Raw genomic sequence first — 21,614 nt, forward strand, 5'->3', positions numbered from 1 at the left:
TTTTTATTGTTTGCAGCTTGTGTGAATGTGTATGCCCATATTTGTCCTTATTCATGCACATGTATGTGAAGGTCAGAAGTAGACACTGAGTGTCTGTCTTACATTTTGAGTCAGGGTCTCTCACTGAACCTGAAACTCACTGGTGAGACTGACTGGAATGGGATACATGTAGCTCAGGCTAGCCTCAAGCTGCTCAATCTATAGCTAAGGATAACCCTGCACTCTGTATACTCTTGCCTCCACCTCCCAAAAGACAAGATTCTAGATATGAACCACCTTTGCTTTTTACAAACATACAAAGTCCCTGAATTTTAATATATTTTAGATATCTAGTGTGAGTCAGTAAAAACAGAGGAGGTTATCACACTGCGGGGGGGGGGGGGGGGGGGGGGGGGGGGGCAGCAGTAAAGTATTAGCCAGCATGTGTGTTACCCTGGGTTTAATCCCCAGCACTGAGAAGAATAAAACATAACAAATAATGATGTCTCAGAAATTCAACAGTGACTTCATACTTCAAAATCTAACTACTCGTGGATGACGGACACAGCTGGGCAGCTGCACCCATGAACACACAGCAGGTACAACAGCATGCACAAGATCTGTTCAAGTCCAAACCAGACCAAACCCCTGCGTGGAGTAGGGATTTACCACAAAGTCCCGCCCCTAGCAGAGCAGCTATGAATAACTGTGAGCTGATAGGATAAAAGGTCAGTTTTCTCTATAAGGGTCTTCCTTCGTAAAACTGACAGTGGTCCAGAAGGCCAAACATCCAAGAATATTCAGGCAAACAAATTGGCTGTGTGGGTAGGGAGAGTTGGAAGAGGTGTGGTGGGGGTGAATGTTACCAAAATATGTACAAAATTCTCATAGAATAAAGACAGGTAGATAGGTAGGTAGGTAGGTAAGATAGATAGAATCTTATTATCATCACATATCTCTACAAATAAGTAGGGTAGGTCTGGAAGGACAGCTTATCAGTCAAGAGCATTATACTGTTCTTTGAGAGGACCTGAATAGAATTCCTAGCACCCACCCTATGTGCAGCAGGCTCCCAACTGCCTGCAACTCCAGATCCAGGGGATCCAATGCCTTCCCTTCTGATCTCCTCTGGCACCTGCCTCAAGGGGGCATATCACCCCACCCCAACAGACCCACATGTATATACACCATTGTTAAAAAGAAAAAAAATCAATAGAGCAAAGTGGCATACACCTATAATCCTATCACTGAATTTGCTGTGGCAAGAGAATGGAGAGTTGAGAGTAACATGAACTGCAAAGGAGACCAGATCCTGTCTCAAAAAGCCCAAAGTAAAGGGGGAAAAAGGTTATTTAAAATAAAAGTAATGTCTTAAACGAGAGGGGGAAAAAAGAAAAAAAAAAAAAAACTTAGTTAAATTAGTAAAATTGGCCTTAACAGTAACAGAATTATTAATACATTTACAGAATTTTAAAAATGAATGCTTACAGTATGGCTCTCAAGTTCGGCGATTTTTTCAGGTGCTTCAAACCCCAAGAAATACATTCTGATTACATGATCAGTACTACCTGTAGCTAAAAACATACCACCTGAAATAAAAATGTTAAAAGTTTAAATGTGTAGCTTTTAACAAATACACCAACATAATATACTTCTACACATGTAAAAGTTCTCTTACTCCAAAATTAAGGTTATCACTACAAATCCATCCTCCAGCTCTTTAAATAAGTTTATAAAAGGTGGGCCATGGTGGCGCACGCCTTTGAACTTAGGAGGAGTTCGAGGCCAGCCTGGTCTATAGAGCGAGTTCCAGAACAGGCCCCAAAGCTACAAAGAGAAACCCTGTCTCGAAAAATCAGAAATAAATAAATAAATAAAAAGCTTATAAAGCTGAACTCTTAGCTTTGGTGAAAAAGCTGATCCAATGAGAACAGTCCCTTATCTAAGCTTTAGGAAGTTCAACAAGGCACTGTCCCCCTGAGCATCAGACCCTAACAACTGTCTCCTGAACAAACCCTCCAATGAAAAGAGTTCACTTGGAACAGTGTCACTTCTTCAGGGAAATGCACTGGCCTAGTCTATAAAATATGCCATAAAAGTCCGCTGTACAAGAAAAGAATAAGGGGAATTAATTTCACCAAAATTCTGTGTCAAATTTAAACAAAACGATGTCTAGGCAGGATATCAGAAAATCATGCCCTACACATGGCCATATGACACTCGGACCACTTCCAGGACACCATGAACCTACCTGCTGGGAGTTCTCTTATATATCAGTGACTCTGAATAGTGTCAGACATCGCAGAGAGAGAGAGAGAGAAGAGAGAAAGAGAGGGCTGAACCTCACTCAGAGCTATCACTCTCCTTTAACAAGCCTACACTCATGTTCTCAGGTGTCTTTGTTCCATTGAACCCAGTACTTAAAAATCACAAAGTAAACTCCAGAAATAATTAAGTGATCATCATAAATTATAGCTAATATAAAGAACAGAAGTCATGGGTTACTTTTCTGATTGATGCTCCAAACAATAACCAAGTGATTTGATAAATGCTATTTTAAACTAAAGAAAAGCAAGCATCATGTGTTATCTTACCAACACTAAATGAAGAACACAGCATCTGAACACCAGGCCTTGGCTTTTCCGTGAACTTCAGGGGGCGTGGACTTTAAAAGAAGATGATATGCCTTTAGAATACATGGTAACATATTTAATTAGAGCATTGGAGAGTTTTATCTACGATTATTGAGTGTGCATGATGTGTGAATATTCGGATACACACATACCATGGTGCACTCACAGAGGTGAGAGGACAATTTTCAGTAGTAAACACTGTGGGATCTGGGAGTGTAACTCAAGTCATCAGATTTCCAGAGCAAGTGTTTTTACCCAAAGAACCATCTCGCTGGCCCTAAAATAATGTTTTCAACATAGCATATTTAACATTACTAACATTTCTTGTGCTGGGATAGCTCAACTAGTGGACTATTTGCTTGCCTAAACAAGGTTTGGGTTTAGTCACCACATAAATGGGACAATGTACCATGTCAACATACTTCTATGCTGATTCGACTTCAATGATAGGCTTTTAGAGTCTTTAACAAAATACATCTCAGTATGAATCTTTAATTTTCATCAAAACTACTAAAGTTGGGGCTGGGGTATATTGTAAATTCAGATACACCAACATGGCAACAATAACATATATATATTTTCCCAGCACTCAGAAGCAGGGGCAAGCGGATCCCTGTGAGCTAGAGGCAAGCCTGATCTACATAGCAAGTTTTAGGTCAGCCAGAGCTGTGTAGTGAGACCATCTCAAAAAAAAAAAAAAAAAAAAAAAAAAAAAAAAAAAAAAAAATGCCAGGCAGCAGTGGCACACGCCTTTAATCCCAGCACTTGGGAGGCAGAGCTAGGTGGATCACTGTGAGTTTGAGACCAGCCTTGTCTACAGAGCCAAGATCCAGGACAAGCACCAAAACTACACAGAGAAACCTTGTCTCGAAACAAAAAAACAAAACAAAAAAAAAAAAAAATTCCCCCTTTTCTTGAGACAGAGTTTCTTTGTGTAGCCCTGACTGTCCTGGAACTCTGTACACCAAGTAGACTCACAGAGACCTGCCTACAGAGATCTGCCTGTCTCTGCCTTCTGAGTGCTGGGATTAAAGGCATTTATATTTACTTTTTTTTAAACAAGTTCTCCACAACTGAATAAAATACCAGATTTTAAGTTTAAATGAGCATTTTAGTTCCTCAAGTACATTAGAACACTACTCTGTAGTCACAAGGCAACTTTGTAGCTCTCTAACAGCAGAGGTTCTGGAATCCAGTGCTACTGTCTAAATTTCTGACTATACACCTAACTCTCCATTTCCATCTTTTCTAAATCAGTATCTATTGTTTGATTCTGCTTACAAAAATAAGCAAAGAAAAAAATCTTTAAGCTTTTCTGTTACAGTGAAGCTGACACAAAGCATATGCAGTAACAAATTAACTTCAGGAGAAAAAATTCCTTTTAGACCGTCACCATCAAATTAAAGAGAAACTACCACATGAGTCACTCACCTGAATTTCAAGGACTCTAAATCCCACTGCCAAAAGCAAACAGTCCCATCAGCACCAGTGGAGACCATGTATCTTTGAGGTCCTTTGGCCATTGGGCTAAACTGAAAGTCAACAACACACATGAGTCCCTGTCTAGAGTCTCTCCTTAGTTACACTAGCAGTTTCCAAGCTTACATCAGCTGACATGCTAACAACGGTGACGTCAGCACAGGGACAGATCTAAGAGTGCACACTAACTCACATGTGATTCTGATGTATTTTCACAACAACAAGCAAACGAGAACAAGAGTAACTTTAATACAGTCAAGACCCAGGTTTAGGGCACTAAAGCATGCCAAACCTGAGCCTCAGTAACTAACACTATTCAGTGTAACTAGTACATGGGCATAATGAAAAACTGAAAAACCAAAATTAGACCCAAGTACAAGGCATCCTCTGGGGGGAGGGGTGGTGGTGTCTGTCCTAGAACTCGATCTGTAAACCAGGCTGGCCTTGAACTCAGAGATCTGCCAGCCTCTGCCTCCCAAGTGCGGGGATTAAAGGTGTGCAACCACCACCACCTGGTGACAACTTGATTGACAATATTGACTTTATTGATTTCCTATTATAAAGCCTCACTTTTTAATCTATGTGTAGTGTTTCTAGCAGTCTTAAAAGTAAGTCCAGTCTTGGGATTAGAGAGGTCCTGGGTTCAATTTCCAGCAACCACAAGGCAGCTCACAACTGTCTGTAACTGTAGTCCTATGGGAACTGATGCCATCTACTTGTGTGCAGACATACATGAAGATAAAATACTCATACATAAAATAAAATAAATAAATCTCTTTTTTTAAAGATTTATATATTTATTATTTTTCCAGTGTAATGTCTGCATGTATCCTTGCAGACCAGAAGAGGGCACCAGATCTCATTACAGATGGTTGTGAGCCACCATGTGGTTGCTGGGAATTGAACTCAGGACCTCTGGAAGAACAGCCAGTGTTCTTAACCACTGAGCCATCTGTCAGCCCAAATAAATAAATCTTTAAAAAATAAAACAAGTCCAGGAAACTTTGAGCATTCCATTCCTAGAGAATGTTCTGCCTCTGGTGGTAACTACACTTTTTACATTTTTCAAAATGTAAATTACATTAAATGAAAATAGGCTATGTAGTTCTTTAAAAGGCTGATGCTAAAACCTGTCATTATTCTTATATAAGACAAGTTTTTCAACCTTTGTGTTCTGATCCTCTATCTAATCTTCCTATAGGCAATACCATAAACAATGGCCTTTAATGTCAGCACAAGCAGACAGGACCTAGTAAGTACATTCCAGCCAGGACTGTACTGAGTCCCTAAATACTGGTCGTAATCTCAACAAACTGAACAATGTTGTCACTGAATTTTAAGAATCCTCTCAATGCACCCATAACCTCAAGGGAACTTGCTCGGATAGCAGGTGGTACAGTCAGTCCTGAGACTCCACGTAACTAACAGTATTGTTCCAGGCAAAGCTGGCACTACTCCATGCTCCAGCACGGCTCAAATGTGTGTGTTCTATCAAAGAGCAAGAGTTTCCTCCACTGCCGCTCCACTTCCTGTAGGTTCATCAGATCATATTAACTGTGACACCTAGCTAGTTTTAATTAATTTTTAAGCTTAAAAGACTTCTTGGGGTGGGGAATATATTTCAGTTGGCAAAGTACTAGCCAAACAGGCCCAAAGTCTCTGTGGTTTTATCCTCAGTAATTCAGTAAGTATACTAGTACACACCTGTAATTAATTCCAGCTCTGGAACCCTGGAAGTGGAAGCTGAGGATACTAAATTCAAGGTCACTCTTGGTAACAAATCAGGTGGACAGTCAAACAAAGCTGTATGAGACTGTCTCAAAAATTAAACAGTAATTAACCTTTTCCAAAAAATAATCCAACTACTGCCTAGAAATAATGGGCACCTAAAAACCTTTCATGAATGTCAAGATTTCGTCATATAAAAATGAATAGCTTTGTTATACATTGTGGCACAGAGGTAGAGGTCAGAGGTCAATTTGTAGGACTCAGTTCTTTCCTTCCCGGGATCAAACTCGGCAGCTATTGCCTTTACCTACTGAGCCATCTCTCCAGCTCAAGAATAACTTTTTAAGAATATGTCTGAAAATACTCAGCAGAAGCATCAAGTCACCTTTGATCACAGAACTTTATTCCAAAGCTACATAGGAAAATAGAACCATCTCTGTACTTTCAATCAAATCCAAATCAAAGGCAACAAAACATGCCATTAAAAGCCTTACAAATCTAACAATTTAATTCAACCTAAGAAACGTGATTTAAAAAAAACAATAATAATCATCAAATGTTGGGTGTAGTGGCACACACCTTTGATGCCAGCACTCATGAGGCAGAGGCAAGTGGATATCTAAGTTCCAGGATGGCCAGAGAAACTGCCTCAAAAAACAAAAACAACCACAGAATAGCACCGTTTTCAGGTTCCCACTGAGCCAATGGTTGTGAGGTGATAACCAATGGGTTCTAACACAGAGGACAACAGCAGCTCTGACAGGAGAGCTGATGTTCCCACGCAACAGCCGTGTTAGAAACTTCGTTATAACCAGGAATTCTCAAGCTCGGCCACAGCATATTAAAACATAACCCTCACGCTCAGTGCTTAGCGATCTAAGCTGGCCCTGCAGGTCAACTCATGAATACCAAAGTACCACTGTTCTGAGTTTGAAAGCTGACTTAGGAGAAACACAAAGCAAGGTGATACAAACAACACAGGATGCCACAACAACATCCAAAACACAGACTACAAATGAGCAGCCTAGGTCCCTCCAACAGAGGGAAAAAAAAAAAATAGGCGCCAGGCGGATCTCTGTGAGTTCAAGGCCAGCCTGGTCTACAGAGCGAGATCCAGGACAGGCACCAAAACTACACAAGGAGGGAAGGTAGGCAAGGAGGGTTGGGACTTAAGTCTTTCAACCTACAGCAGTGGTTCTCAACCTGTGGGTCATGACCCACAGGGATCCCACATGAAATATATACATCACAATTTATAACAGTAGAAAACTACTGCTATAAGGCATCAATGAAAGTAATTCTATGGTTGGGGTCACTGCAACATGAACTGTATTAGAGGGTTGCAGCATTAGGAAGGTTGAGGACCACTGATCTACGGTAGCCAACTATAAGGTGTGCAGGCTTTGCTTTGCTTCCAATTCAAACTAAATAAAATTACTCTATCTGCATGACAACTAACAATTTTAACATTACAAAGGTTGTTTTTAAAAGGAAACACTATGTTTTATAATTACAAGCTGGAACATTTACAGAAGAACTAACATGGGCAGAATTTGCTATAGAAACAAGCTTAATTGGTCAGGAAGGGCTGGCCAGCAGCTGACAGGCCACAGGGACCCAGTACATTTTTCTACACTTCATGTATGTTGAAAACTACTTCCCACTTATTGTAGGAAGATTTTTTACCAAATTCAATCACCTCATCAAAATCCACAAGTTTTAAACAGAAAAATAACCTATTGCTGGTTTGTAACAGGCGCTCATCCAATTCAAACATAGACTTTAATGCAGTCAATAACTCACTCTCAAAGTTCTGCATCCTGCCGGGTGGTTGGTGGCACATGCCTTTAGTCCCAGCACTCAGGAGGCAGAAGCAGGTGGATCTGTGAGTTCAAGGCCAGCCTGAGCTACAAAGTGAGTTCCAGAAAGGCGCAAAGCTACACAGAGAAACCCTGTCTCGAAAAACCAAAAGAAAGAACGAACGAAAGAGAGGAGGGGAGGGGAGGGGAGGGGAGGGGAGGGGAGGGGAGGGGAGGGAAGGGAAAAAAGAAAAGAAAAGAAAGGAAAGGAAAGGAAAGTTCTGCATCCTTACATAGTCTTCATCATTTGCAGAAATACATTATCACCTGTCAGGAGCTCTCCATGATTTACTGCTCTTACAGAAGACTGGGCTCAATACTCAATACGCACATGGCAGCTCACAAGCCACCCTCTTCTGGCCTCCAAGGGTACTGCACACACACACAATGATGCACAGACACAGATGCAAGCCAAACACCCATACACATAAAAATCCATCTTAAGAAAGACATGGAATATTCAAGTTTTTAAAGCACCATATAATCACATCATCTTACTATTTACTTAGGTCTTAGTGTCACTGGGCTAGAGGTTACCTGCAAAGATGTAATTGACCCCGTGTGTCCCTGCAGCACAGCAACTGGGGCGCAGGTCCTCAAGCACCACACCCTGATGATCTTATCACAGCTGCCTGCCGCAATCAGGGTGTTCTCATAGTTCACGGCCATGTCTGAAATTTCTGCAGAATGGCCTCTTAACGTAGACAACAAGCGGCCATTATGTGTTGACCAAATCTTTACCAAACAATCATCTGACCCCTAAGAAAAAGCAACACCCCAATACAAATGTTAGCACAGCAGCCACTAAACTGAAATGGGGATGATACCACCCACATTAACTATTACTCCTTCCCTTTCCAGGCCAATACTGTAACTACTACTATCACCAGAACACAGAGATAGCATTTTTCTTCAAAGCACAAAGTCTACATAGAATCTACGGGGTCAGATTCTCCCATATACTATTTTCACAAAGTTCTCTCACAAGAATGGAATGGGTCCAACCCTAAGTTCCCACTCCCCAATACCAGCTACAGGACCAAGTTAGTTCACCAAGCTACAAAGATCAATATTGGGACACCAGACATCTGAGTATGTTTTCAATCTGCTTAAAATGTTTTTTTCTTCTAAAGACACTGGAATGGTCACACTCTAAATTCTCAATCCCTTGAATACAGAAAGGTTGTTTTATATTGAATCAGTGAGTGATCCATGTAAGCATGAGTCATCACTAATGATCTGGGATTTTGCTGGGGATAAGGGGGAATTTTTTACTGATAAATTTAAGATTAATCTCAATGTAACTTAATCCCTGAAGTCTCAGATGGGGTAGAAGAGAAACTGTTATTTATGTACTTTCTATTATTTGAAAACCAACAAAGCTAGAGACAGCTCTGCAGTCATTTTGAAGCAGGGTCTCATGTGACCCAGCAGGCCTCAAACTCACTGTCACCTCCCCAGGAGTTACACAACATTCTTCAGTGTTTTGGAACCACTACTCTCAAAACAGCCCAGACCTGACTGTGGTGTTCAATCACTTGAAGTACTTACTGGAACAACAAAATTTTAGACCCTGCACCAGATCTCCATGATCAAAATCTCTATGGCTGGGAAGTGACAGCCTCTCCATGCTCGTTAAGATGTGCTAGGACTCTCAAGATGCTACTGCACTCCAGGTGGTACCAAATCAGTTTAAGATGTTAACTCACTGTAAAGATTCTATGTCCTGTCCTATCAAACGCTACACAGTACACAGCAGACAGATGTCCGAGAATCCTCCTGTGCATCTTTATGTGCTGGTACATAGTTCCTGGGAACGCTGTGCTAAAAGTAGAACACCCTGTGAGCTGTTTTCCTCGATGTATCTCCACTAGGAAATAAAAACAACGGAAATGGTTAAGGGGGAGCCAATATGTAGAAACCAAAAAAGATCCCAAAACAATTTCTAGAGTTTGAGAAATCCAAAGAACTCACACTTTGTCCTGATTTTACTGTACTATAACATATCCACTATGATTATTTTCACTGTACTATAAATAACCACTATGATGGTCTTCAGTTATTTTTAATTACTTTAAGCCACAAGAAATTTGAAATGTGGTACTTATTACTACTGCAGTAACACTCTACCAGCACTTCCACGGCATTTATAATGTCTTCATGAAATTCAAGGAACAGTTTTGGGGCCTCACAGGCCAACCGCACTCACCAAGACTTGGTGGGGAGCCATAATTCACAGGCATTTCAGGCGGTCTTCCTCTATGAAGAGCAGCAAAGGCAGAGCCCTTCCACACTGTGTGCCTGCAGTCTTTAAAACGAAGTTTAGACACACATAAAATCTTGACAGTTAACCCAAAGAAAGATCTTATAGAATACTTACGTACATTGTATAAACTGTTTATTCAAAGTTTTACCAGTTAGTATACTTTAACAGAAAAGCCTGGGGAGGTTCATTATAGCTAGTCTGGAGACATCTCAGGTACATCAGCAGGGACACTGACAACACAGCACTTTACAGTCCACCCATTGCTTCCCACATACATCAGCTCAGGAGTCCTCACAACAACCCTGTGAGGTAGGTGTTCCCACTAATTACAAATGAGGTAACTGAGGATCCAAGGTTCTAGGACCTTCAAAGAGATCCATTGTAAATGATTAGTAAGAGGGACTGAGATACCAAGTTAACTGTTTATTGTTCAATGAAAAATACCATACAACATTTAAAATGAGCAGTCTTATCACAACTGACCCCAGTTTTCAAAAGTGGAGAATTTTAAGAAGATATTTTGAACTTATCTGATGTATCAAAAAATCTTTGACTTGACTCATTCAGTTTAAAATTGGTTTGGCCAGTACTATTGCCTTGAACTCATCAGGAAGAATTAGTGAGTTCAAGTTAAATAGCTTCCCACATTAGGATAGAAGGCAGCTCTCCAGAGAAGAGCACATACACAGTGTGTGTGCATGAGCCTTCTAAAGACACATACTGCCCAGGTCTAAAGGAGACACACTAAGGGAGCACACAGAAGAGCACAAGCCAACACAGGCTCACACTCCGCGCCTGCTGAGCTAGAACAAGCTGCTTCACAAGTGCCAACAAGGAGAGGCATCGTACTAAATCCACTGAGCTCGGGTACCCCACACTACCAGGCATGCCATGCTTTACATGAACAGAAAGCATCCTCGGGTACTAGCACAAAAACACGAGCAGAAATAGGCCCCCTCCCTGAAACCTCTTCTAAGTCTGCCAGTCCTCACACAAGCCTCATCACAAAACAACACAGAGCTTGAGCTTGACACAAGGAGAAAGAAAACGTGCTACCCAAGCAACTGCTGTCAAACAGCTCACGGTGAAAATAACGACAAAGATGCTGAAAAGGAGGTTGGGGACAGTCTCCTGACGAGAGCCACCGTGCGGCAAGGTTATAGGGCACGAAGAAACAACTAAGGTTGGCAAGCGGGTCTGGCATGAAACAAGAAGTGGGGTGCTCTTTCTCAGTCAAGCTTTGTACCAGTGGAGCATCTAAGAGGTAGTGTTACATCAGCAACAGCTTGTAACAAAATAATCACAATGAAATTGAAGTCTGCTAAGATCAGAACCAACACACTTGCCCATTAGCATTTTAGCCACATGTATACATTAAGCATATCACACACAGGTACTTAGTCTAAGTCAGTTATATGAAGCTAACAGAAAAAGTATAGCAATTCGGAACATTTTGCTAGCACATAACTTAGCAAAAAAAAAAAATTTTTAAAAAAAGTTAGTAAAAAAATAAAAGGAACCATGCAAGTTTACATTTTTGGTGCATGTTTTTTCAAGCTGCTATCATATTTTGTTTTTAAATCACTTCGCCTTATAACAAAGGACTTTCAGAATCTAAATATCAAAAGTAATAATTCTAGTATTTAAAGAGTTTATTAGACACATACAATTACAGCCATTGAAGTTATGAGTGAGCTACAAAAATGGAAAAATTAAGAGCTGACATTGATAAAACCTCAAACACATCTTAAATTCAAGCTTTTAGCTTAACATCTGTGTCTTTATCAACTTTGAAATGCAAAAGGACCCATTAAACACATGATAAAATTCAAAGATCTACACTAATTGCAGAGAATTTATAGTCCATGGCATTAGTTACATTGTTACCTTTCACAACGCTTACACAACTTCACAATTATAACATAAGCTATTAATACAAAGCACAACACTTCTTCAAATTAAGGTACCTTTTGCTGTACGTAGCAAAGACTGCCTTCCTGCACCAAGCAAAGAAGTGACTCTTGAAATACTGGGTGGAATTTCTTTATCCAGCATCGGGCCGATGCGCTGGCAGATTTGTAACAGGTGATCAGGAGCCACATGCTTATTGGACAAGACCTGGTTGGAGAGTTAAGTTTTAATAACAACATTGCATACAGGAGTACTCAAACATGTTTTTTTAATTCGTAAGTCTGTTAAAATGTGAACATCACAGTGAAAACTATAAAATGTAGTAAAAAAAGACACCTTAAACACTAAACTGTCTATAGAGTCAACCACTAATCAAAACTCCAAGATTTTTCTTTACAGAAACTGACAATTTTATTCTAAATTTCAATACAAATGACATAGAAAAGGCCAAACTAACTTTGAAAAGGTGCAAACAATACTCAGTCTCAAGACTTGTTATAGAGGTATAATCTATAAACAGGATGGTGTCAGAGAACGGACACATCCTAGGATGAACTGTGCAGAAAGAAACTGGCAGTTTCTGACAAAGGGACAAATGCTGTTCAGTGCAGAAAACGTTTTCCCAATAAATGGCACTAGAACAAGGACAGACACTATTTCTCAAAAACAATCAACCTTTAATGTATACTTCTGTTGTGCTTACATGTGTGGGAATGAACATGGGCCTGCTGAGTATCTCAACACTGATCATGTATAAATGAAAACTAAAGACTTATTAGAAGAAAAAATGTAAACAGTAGATATGACCATCATATATAATAAAACTGTCACTTTTTAAGTCACATTTATAGAGACATAAGAATCGAGAAGTGACAGAAATACTGCAAAGCACCCATCTAATGAAGAACTTGCATCTAGAACAGATGAGAAAGGCTCCGAGTTCAACAGTACTCAGCACTACATCCAAACACTCCCGCCTGTCAGAATCCAATTCTGACCTAACGATTTAAGCAGACATCAAAGACCGTGACCAGGTGGCATGGGCAGGAAGACACCCCAAGAGCCAAGCAGTGAAGCACACTCAAACCTCCAGGAGCCACTGCTCCTGTCAAGTAGACTAGCCTGGCTAGTACTAAGGACTAGCCAGATGTAGAAACTAGTCAGACACCTGAAGCACTGGGGAGGCAGAGGCAGCTCAATGCCAGTCTCAGCTACACAGCAAGTTCAAGACCACCATGAGCTATATGACACCCCATCTCAAAGAGCAAAGGCAAAAACAAAAATGGAGAAATGTCTGATGGGTATATAAGGTACTAGAACTTTTGAAAACAGTTCAGCCACTCCACTCCAAAGCAACAGTATTTAAAACACATGCTCATAAGTAGCTACATTAAATTTTTAGTATTTTTAAGATGTCTGTGTATAACTGTTTTGCCTGCATGTCTGTCTTGTGTACTATGCGTGTGCCTTCAGTTCAAAAGAGGGAGTCAAATTTCCCTAGAACTGGAGTTAACAACTAACAACTGTAGGTCAACATGTAGGTACTGGGAATCAAACCCTAGTCCTCTACAAAAGCATCAAGCACTCTTAGCCACTGAGTCATCTCTCCAGGTCCTACATGAGTGTTAACAGCTTCTTTCCAATTAAGGTATAAACGAATTTCCAGTCACAAATGAATAAATAAATATGCTATACAATACCAGTATAAGATGTAACAATAAAAAGAAATTATTAAACCAAGCACAGTAGCTTACACCTATAATCCCAGAACTTAGAAGGCAGAGGGAGGCAGGAATCAAGTTCGAGATCAACTCAGGGTCTACATATCAAGTTCCAGGCCACAGGGTTAGAGCTGACTATTTTTTGTTTATTTGTTTTATGTTTTTTTGAGACAGGGTTTCTCTCTGTAGCTTTGGAGCCTGTCCTGGAACTCACTCTAGACCCGGCTGGCCTCGAACTCAGAGATCCGTCTGCCTCTGCCTCCTGCTAGAGGTGACTGGAAAAGACGGCCCCAACACCTCTGCACATGTGGACACAGCACTAATTAGATTCATTAAAAAGAAGGAAAGAAGTGATGAAGGTGACAAGAAGCAGTGCTGGAGAGGGGAATCTAAGGAGCTGGGACACTGTATACATGCATTCAAGAATCAAAGGACAAAGAAACTCAGATAATACAGAAGACACAACAGAGAGACAGGCTGTAGTGGCGCACGCCTTTAATCCCAGCACTCAGGAGGCAGATCTCTGTAAGCTTGAGGCCAGCCTGGGCTACAGGGCTAGTTCCAGGACAGCCAGGGCTATTACACAAAGAAACCCTGTCTTGAAAAACCTAAAAAAAGAAAAAAGGTACAACAGAGGCAACTGTGCTTCAGAAAGCAGAGACCGCCTGCTACAGTCAGAGCACATCAGAAATGCAGGAAGGTATCAGGAGAATTCTTCACTGTCTTCACTGTGGTGACAACATTCAGCTCTTATCAAAGTCAACACTTTAAATAAGAGATTAGACAGAAGTTAATTACACCTCAATAAGGATAAACCACAGAGCAAACACAAAGAGAACTGGAGTTTAACTCATGAAGATGTACACAGTTAAATAACATGACTGTATCTGAAATAAAACTAAATGTTGCCTGCCTATGGTTTCTTTTTTTATTTTTTTTAAATAATTTAACTTTAAAAAAAAAAAGATTCATTTACTATGTATACAGTGGTCTGCCTGCATGTGTCCCTGCAGCTAGAAGAGGGCACCAGACCTCATTACAGATGGTTGTGAGCCACCATGTGGTTGCTGGGAATTGAACTCCGGTCCTCTGGAAGAGCAGCCAGATGCTCTTAACCTCTGAGCCATCTCTCCAGCCCCTATTTAACTTTATTTTATGTGCATTGGCATGAAAATGTCAGATCCCAAGGAACTGGAGTTACAGACAGTTGAGAGTCACCATGTGGTTGCTGGGGATTGAACTAGGGTCCTCTGGAAGAACAGCCAGTGCTCTTAACAGCTGAGTCATCTCTCCAGCCCCTCATTTTTATTTTTATGACAGCTTCCCTCTGTATCCCTCCCTGGCTGGCCTGAAACTTGTTAAGCAGATCAGGCTGGCCTTGAACTTGCCCCAATCCTCTGCCTTAGCCTCCAGGGTGCTGGGATTATAGGTATGAGCCACCACATTCAACTTCATTTTCACTGGCTATCTGTATTGGAATGCCCAGCACTTTTGGAATGATAAATGCCCCTGGGCAGGATGAACCCACTCAGACTGGCAGGCACCAGCACTGTGGACATCAACATTTTCAAACTCTGGGGCACACTCCTCCAGAGAAACTCTGACAGACACGTGTAATTATAGATCTACAATGACCTCAACTATTGGTTAATGTTCGACTGGAACCTCCAAGCTCACTCCTGCTTAAACTGAAGAGCCCCATTCCTATCTCTCCAAACCCCACCCTCTCAGAGATCTCTGAACAAAGGGAAGGCACCAAAAAGCCCAGTTCTGCATTCTGGCAGCTGTGGCAGCTCCGGCAGCTCCTCCCCTGAAGTTGCCAGCAGCCCAAGTCCCCGCCTAAGCATTCCAGCTTTTGACCACACTTGGACACAAACCCAGCTTGTGGAGGACACGTCATCACCCCCTGGCCTACAGGGTATATATGCTCCTTGGCTTTAGTTTGAGCGTGTGACTTCTCCTGCTTGATCTCTGGTGCTGGAGAACTCACCCAGAGTTGCTTTGCTCAATAAGCCTATTCTTTTACTTTTTCAATTCGGTCTGATCTGGCTTACTGAGTCAGTGGAGAAACCTATTATTGGGGTACAGAAAACTATTAGTTAACAATGGACTTCTGCTCTTAACCCAAATGTAAAACAGCCTGATTCCAACATAAGAATTTTCTTTATGGAGAGTGATAGAAAAAGCTATAGAAAATATCTTTCAACTTCTCAACTCATCTTCCCTACCACCTGGCAGATATTCCCACAAAAGACTTCAAAGATACATCTAATATAAAGTAGTCTTCAAGTGTTTTTTTTAACACTTACTCCTTTATTACACAGGCTTGAATAATTTAGTATTAAGAAAAATTATGGCCGGGCGGTGGTGACGCACACCTTTAATCCCAGCACTCAGGAGGCGGAAGCAGGAGGATCTCTGTGAGTTCGAGGCCAGCCTGGTCTACAGAACGAGCTCCAGGAAAGGCACAAAGCTACACAGAGAAACCCTGTCTCGAAAAACCAAAAAAAAAAGAAAAGAAAAATTATGGGCTGAAGTACTTGATGGACTCCATGTGACACTATCTCAAAACACAAAAACTGGTCAGAATTCACTCTCTGCCTCTTGCGTGTGGATGGCTCACACTTCTGCTACCAGTTCCTTTCCAGCCTTGATGGACTATACCCTCAAACTGAACCAAAATAAATCTTAAAAAAAAAACCCACAAAAACTTAATTAAAAACACCTCACAGCCGGGCAGTGGTGGTGGCACACACCTTTGATCCCAGCACTTGGGAGGCAGAGACAAGTAGATCTCTTTCAGTTTGAGGCCAGCCTGGTCTACAGAGCAAGTTCCAAGATAGCCAAAGCTACATAGAGAAACCATGTCTCAGGGGGGAAAAAGAAAAACCAAGAACACCTAACACAACTGGGCATGGTGGCACACACCTTTAATCATAGCACTTAGCAGAGGCAGGCAGATCTCTTGTTGGGAAGCCAGTCGAACTATAGTGAGACATTCTCAACACACACCCAACAATGACAAATCACAACCTAGACAGACTCTAGTAAAACAAGTCAAAAATTTCAGAAAGATTTTTTAATCTCGGCAGTTGTGCAGTAGACTTGTGTAAGTCTGCATTAGAGGCTGTAGGTCTGGTTTGCTTCCTTGGGGTGGGTGTTGTTTTGTAGCTCTGGGGATTAACCCAGAGCTTCCTACATGAACAGGAAGCACTCTACAGTCAAACTTCATCACTGCACCGAGACTATGAAATGATGCAAGTTTTGTTTTTGAGACAGTTACACTATGGATGGAAGCCTGGGTTGGCCTCCACTCAAGATTCTCATGCCTCAGCTGTCTGAGCTAAGATTGCAGGCACCTGCCTCTATGCACGGACATGTATGTGACTAAGAAGCTGGCTAGATTAAGGAGCTGAGGAAATGAAACAGCTCCTACTTCTCTCACAGCCACTGTATTGAGGATATAAACACAGCAATACACATCTGAGAGGTTTTCATACGTGGCTGTGCAACAGCAGCAGTGATTTTTCAATGTGGAAATGTCATATTGTACTAGAGTACATCCTTAATAAATGTGAGTATGTTATACAGGATTTTAATGAGTACTTCTCATGTTATCTTTTTTGCTAATGATTTATTACTTCCTATTTTATATTTGTTTTATAATACAGGAATGGGGTTAAATAAAAGCCAAGTTCACCCAATCATCTTTGAGTTCAAAATGGGCTGTACAGCAACTCCTAACATCAACAGCACACTTGGACCAGACACTGCTACGAATGCCAGCCCATTAGGCGGCAGGGGTGCAGTTTTGCAGGTGGTTGGACAGATGGGTCAGCAGCAGAAAGAGCACTCACTGACTGCTCTTGCAGAGGGCCTGGATTCTGTTCCCAGCACACATAATGCTCAACTGTCCACAACTCCAGTCCCAAAGAACCTAACGCACTCTGCTGACTTCTAAAGATACCAGGTATGTTCATGCTGCTCTGACATACATTCAAGCAAACTACTTATACACACAAAATAAAAATAAATACTAATAAAAAAAATGGTATGTTGCTTTACAAAGGAAGCAAGAACTTTTACCTTCAGCCTTGAAGATGAGAAGCACTAAGGCTATTAAGTAGACAATAACCATCCAAGAGCAATCACGATAGACAGCTATCACACTTAAACTACAACAGCAGTTGGCAAAGAACTCTATAGGCATCAAGGAGGTGGTGGCGCATGCCTTTTGATCTCAGCACTCAGGAAGCAGAGTCAAGCAGATCTCTGTGAATTCAAGGCCAGCCTGATCTACAGAGAGTTCCAGGACACCTAATGCTATTAATGTTTGAGAAACCCTATCTCTATCTCAAACACACACACACACACAAAACCTCCTATAGAGACCTTCAAAAGACATTCAACATTTGAAGTTGGAAAAGTGAAAATGTTCCTAAGATATTGTCTATGCAGTGACACCACCCCCCCCCCCCGCCCCCGCCCGCCCAAAAAAAAAGCCCTTTGCACTGCTGTCCTTATCCTGAGTACAAACAAACAATTTCTCAAATGATCTGTGACATACAACAAACAGTGGACTGGTGGCAACCAGCTCACTGGACATATGAAGAAGTTTCAAAGCCAAACCTGCACCAAAAGACCACGTTCAGTTTGGTAATCTGCTGCCAGTCTGACCCACAACAAACCCATACATCTGAGAAGCCCAGAAAATGCATGAGATGCACAAAAAAACTCAATGTCTCAATTGACACTGACCAATAGAAAGGACTCAACTCTCCACAACAAACGACCTCACATCTACAGCAGCATCTTTTGAGATGAACACAGTGGGCTCTGAGTTTGGCCTTGTCAACTCAACTTCACTCAACTTCTTGACAACCAGCTACCACTTTTCCAAACATCTTAACTCAGCAGTCAAGAGCACTGGCTGCTCTCCTGGAGGTCCCAGGTTCAACGCCCTGTACCCGCATGGTGGCTCACACTCATCCTTAACTACAGTCCCAGGGCATTTGACACCATCTTCTAACTATGGGCACCAACCACCTATAACACAGACAAAACATCCACACACATAAAACACAGTAAGTGAATCTAGCTGGGTATAATGGCATACACCCTTTAATCCCAGTAATCGAAGGCTGAGGCACGAAGATCTCTGAGAGTTCCAGCCCGATCTATATAGCAAGACTTTGTTCCAAAATAAGTAAATCTAAAAATGTTTGGTTGCTGTGGGATGTTCTGTATGGCAAATGTGTTGCTGATTAGTCAATAAATAAAACACTGATTGGCCATTGGCTAGGCAGGAAGTGTAGGCGGGACAAGGAGGAGAATAAAGCTGGGAAGTGGAAGGCTGAGTCAGAGAGACACTGCCAGCCACCACGATGACAAACAGCATGTGAAGATGCCAGTAAGCCACGAGCCATGTGGCCAGGTATAGATTAACAGAAATGGATTAATTTAAGCTGTAAGAACAGTCAGCAAGAAGCCTGCCACGGCCATACAGTTTGTAAGCAATATAAGTCTCTGTGTTTACTTGGCTGGGTTTGAGCGGCTGTGGGACTGGCGGGTGACAAAGATTTGTCCTGACTGTGGGCCAGGCAAGAAAACTCTAGCTACATTTGGTATTTTTGTTTTTTTGATGTGCATTGGTGTTTTGCCTACATGAATGTCTGTGTGAGGGTCAGATCTAGGGAGTTAACAGTTGTGAGCTTCCATGTGGGTGCTGGGAATTGAACTCAGGTCCTCTGGAAGTGTAGCCAGTGCTCTTAACTGCTGAGGTCATCTCCCCAGCCACCTAAAAATGTTTTTAATGTTTTTTGGGTTTTTTTTTTTTTTGGTTTTTCAAGACAGGGTTTCTCTGTGTAGCTTTGCGCCTTTCCTGGAACTCACTTGGTAGCCCAGGCTGGCCTCGAACTCACAGAGACCCACCTGCCTCTGCCACCCGAGTACTGGGATTAAAAGCGTGCGCCACCACCGCCCGGCGTTTTTAATGTTTTAATCATAATGACTCCTTAACTAATAAAAGGCACTAAGATATGTCTGAATATATTTATGATGAATAAAATACTAACATTTACATGTACATGCCATGAGCACAAGCACATACACAAATTAAGTATATACACAAAAAGTGTTTAAATGCACCTATACAGGCCAGGTATGATGGCATATGCCTTTAATTTTAGCACTTGGAAGACAGAAGAAAGCAATCTCTGAGTTCAAGACCAGTTTGGTCTACATGAGTTCCAGACAGCAAAGCTAAACAATGAGACCCTTTCTCCAAGTGAATAAATATATGCATACATAGACTTACGTATATTCACAAATGTCCAAATTCTAAACTCTTTGGAAGAAGTTTTGATCTTACCCTCAAAGCACGTGAAGTCAACTAAATCCAACAATGCCCAGGGACGTCAACTACAAACTACAAAGGCCCAGCCACCACACTTCTAGCCTGTGAGGAAACATATCTTTACTGGGGCGGACACTTCACTGGACCATCTGTCTCTTTTATACAACAAAGTTCAGTGCAGACTCAAGTGCCCAGACATAGCCACACTGTGTTCAATGCAATGCAAGGCTGACTGGCAGACCGAGAACATGTTTGGTAAAGACCCAGAACCAAATTATCTTGGGCTGTCTTTGGGCCCCTAAACAGCCATGTATTATTATTGCCACCTGTGTTTCACCGGAAGATCTTCATGGCTAAGAGCTTTCTGGAATGTTCTAACAGACCCCACCTTTTTATTACTGTGGGGTTTTTTTGTTGTGTTTGTATCTCTGTGTAGCCCTGGATGTCCTGACCAGGCTGGCCTCAAACTCAAGAGATTCTGCCTCTGCCTCTCAGTACTGGGACTGAAATCATGAATACACCACCACCCTATACTGTTGTTGTTTTTGTTTTTTATTTATCAAAACAGGATCTCTCTGCAGTCCTGGCCATCCTAAAACTAGCTTTGTAGATCGGTTGGCCTTGAACTCAGAAATCCACCTGCCTCTGCCTCCTGAGTGCTGGGATTCTAAGGGGTGTGCCATTATGCCCAGCCCAGCCCCCTCCATTCTAAAAGCTAAGAGTGCCACCAGATCACACCTCACTATCAATAGCAGACTCCCCACTTTGTTGCAATCACCTCCTTGATGTTTCCTGTTATGGAATAGTCTTTTTGTACAGTGTGAAGATGTGTTGCTCTCATTTGTTTACTAAAGAGCTAACAGCCAATAGGCAAGAAGAGGTTAGAAGGGACTTGCAGACAGGGGGAAAAAAGCCAGGGAATGAAGAAGGGTGTAGTCTAGAAAAGACATGGAGAAAAGTAAGATGAACACACCATGCTGAAAAAAGGTACCACCTCGTGGAAGAGTGTAGATAAAAAAAATATGGGTTAATTTAAGTTGAAAGAGCTAGTTAGTAACAAGACTAAGCTATCAGCTGAGCATTTATAATTAATAAGTCTCTGTGTGGTTATTTGGGAGCTGGCTGGAGGGACAGAAACTTCAACCAACAGTTTCTACATGTATCAAAAAACTGCCTTTGTTTATGACTTTACTCTGCTGCTATAAAAATTTCACGCAATTGTTGCCACATTGGGAACATGGTATTTAGGGTAACTTAAATCTTTGTTCCCAGGCCATGGTTACTTCTATTTGGCTATAAGACAAAGTTTCTATTTCCTTTCAAGAAAGCTGTGTTTGTCCATCTACACCAGCCCACCTCATGAACTGATAAAACAATCTTGTTCATATGGCCCATGGTTTAGACTCAGAATGATGAGCTGGGGCTGTAGCTCAGTAGGAGGGTACTTGTCTAGCACAGGACCCAGAGGTTAAACGGGAACAGACTTAGATACTCAACTGCAAGATGACACCATTTGGGGCTGAAGAGATGGCTCAAAGATTAAGGGCACTTGCTCTTACAGAGGACCTGGGTTGAGTTCCTGGAAACCACATGGTGGCTCACAACCAATCTGTTACTCCAGTTCCAGAAAGTTCCACGTTCTCTTCTGACCTCCGTGGATGAACAGGCACACATGTGACAGTA

General features: G+C 41.6%; 1 protein-coding gene across 1 annotated transcript in view; it reads right to left on the bottom strand.

The window, feature by feature from the left end:
- The window catches only part of Brwd1 (bromodomain and WD repeat domain containing 1), a 94,955-nt gene that overhangs the window by 66,129 nt on the left and 7,212 nt on the right, over positions 1 to 21,614 (bottom strand). The window contains exons 5-11 of the mRNA XM_052741297.1: positions 11,912 to 12,062; positions 9,888 to 9,986; positions 9,388 to 9,548; positions 8,216 to 8,437; positions 4,044 to 4,144; positions 2,574 to 2,644; positions 1,468 to 1,568 (exon numbers count right to left, since the gene is read on the bottom strand). Of these exons, the coding sequence (XP_052597257.1) occupies positions 1,468 to 1,568; positions 2,574 to 2,644; positions 4,044 to 4,144; positions 8,216 to 8,437; positions 9,388 to 9,548; positions 9,888 to 9,986; positions 11,912 to 12,062 (906 nt within the window). The remainder of the gene's footprint in view (positions 1 to 1,467; positions 1,569 to 2,573; positions 2,645 to 4,043; positions 4,145 to 8,215; positions 8,438 to 9,387; positions 9,549 to 9,887; positions 9,987 to 11,911; positions 12,063 to 21,614) is intronic.

Source organism: Peromyscus californicus, unplaced genomic scaffold (genome assembly GCF_007827085.1).
Source record: "Peromyscus californicus insignis strain IS unplaced genomic scaffold, ASM782708v3 Scaffold_16__1_contigs__length_79575227, whole genome shotgun sequence".
Lineage (NCBI taxonomy): Eukaryota > Metazoa > Chordata > Mammalia > Rodentia > Cricetidae > Peromyscus > Peromyscus californicus.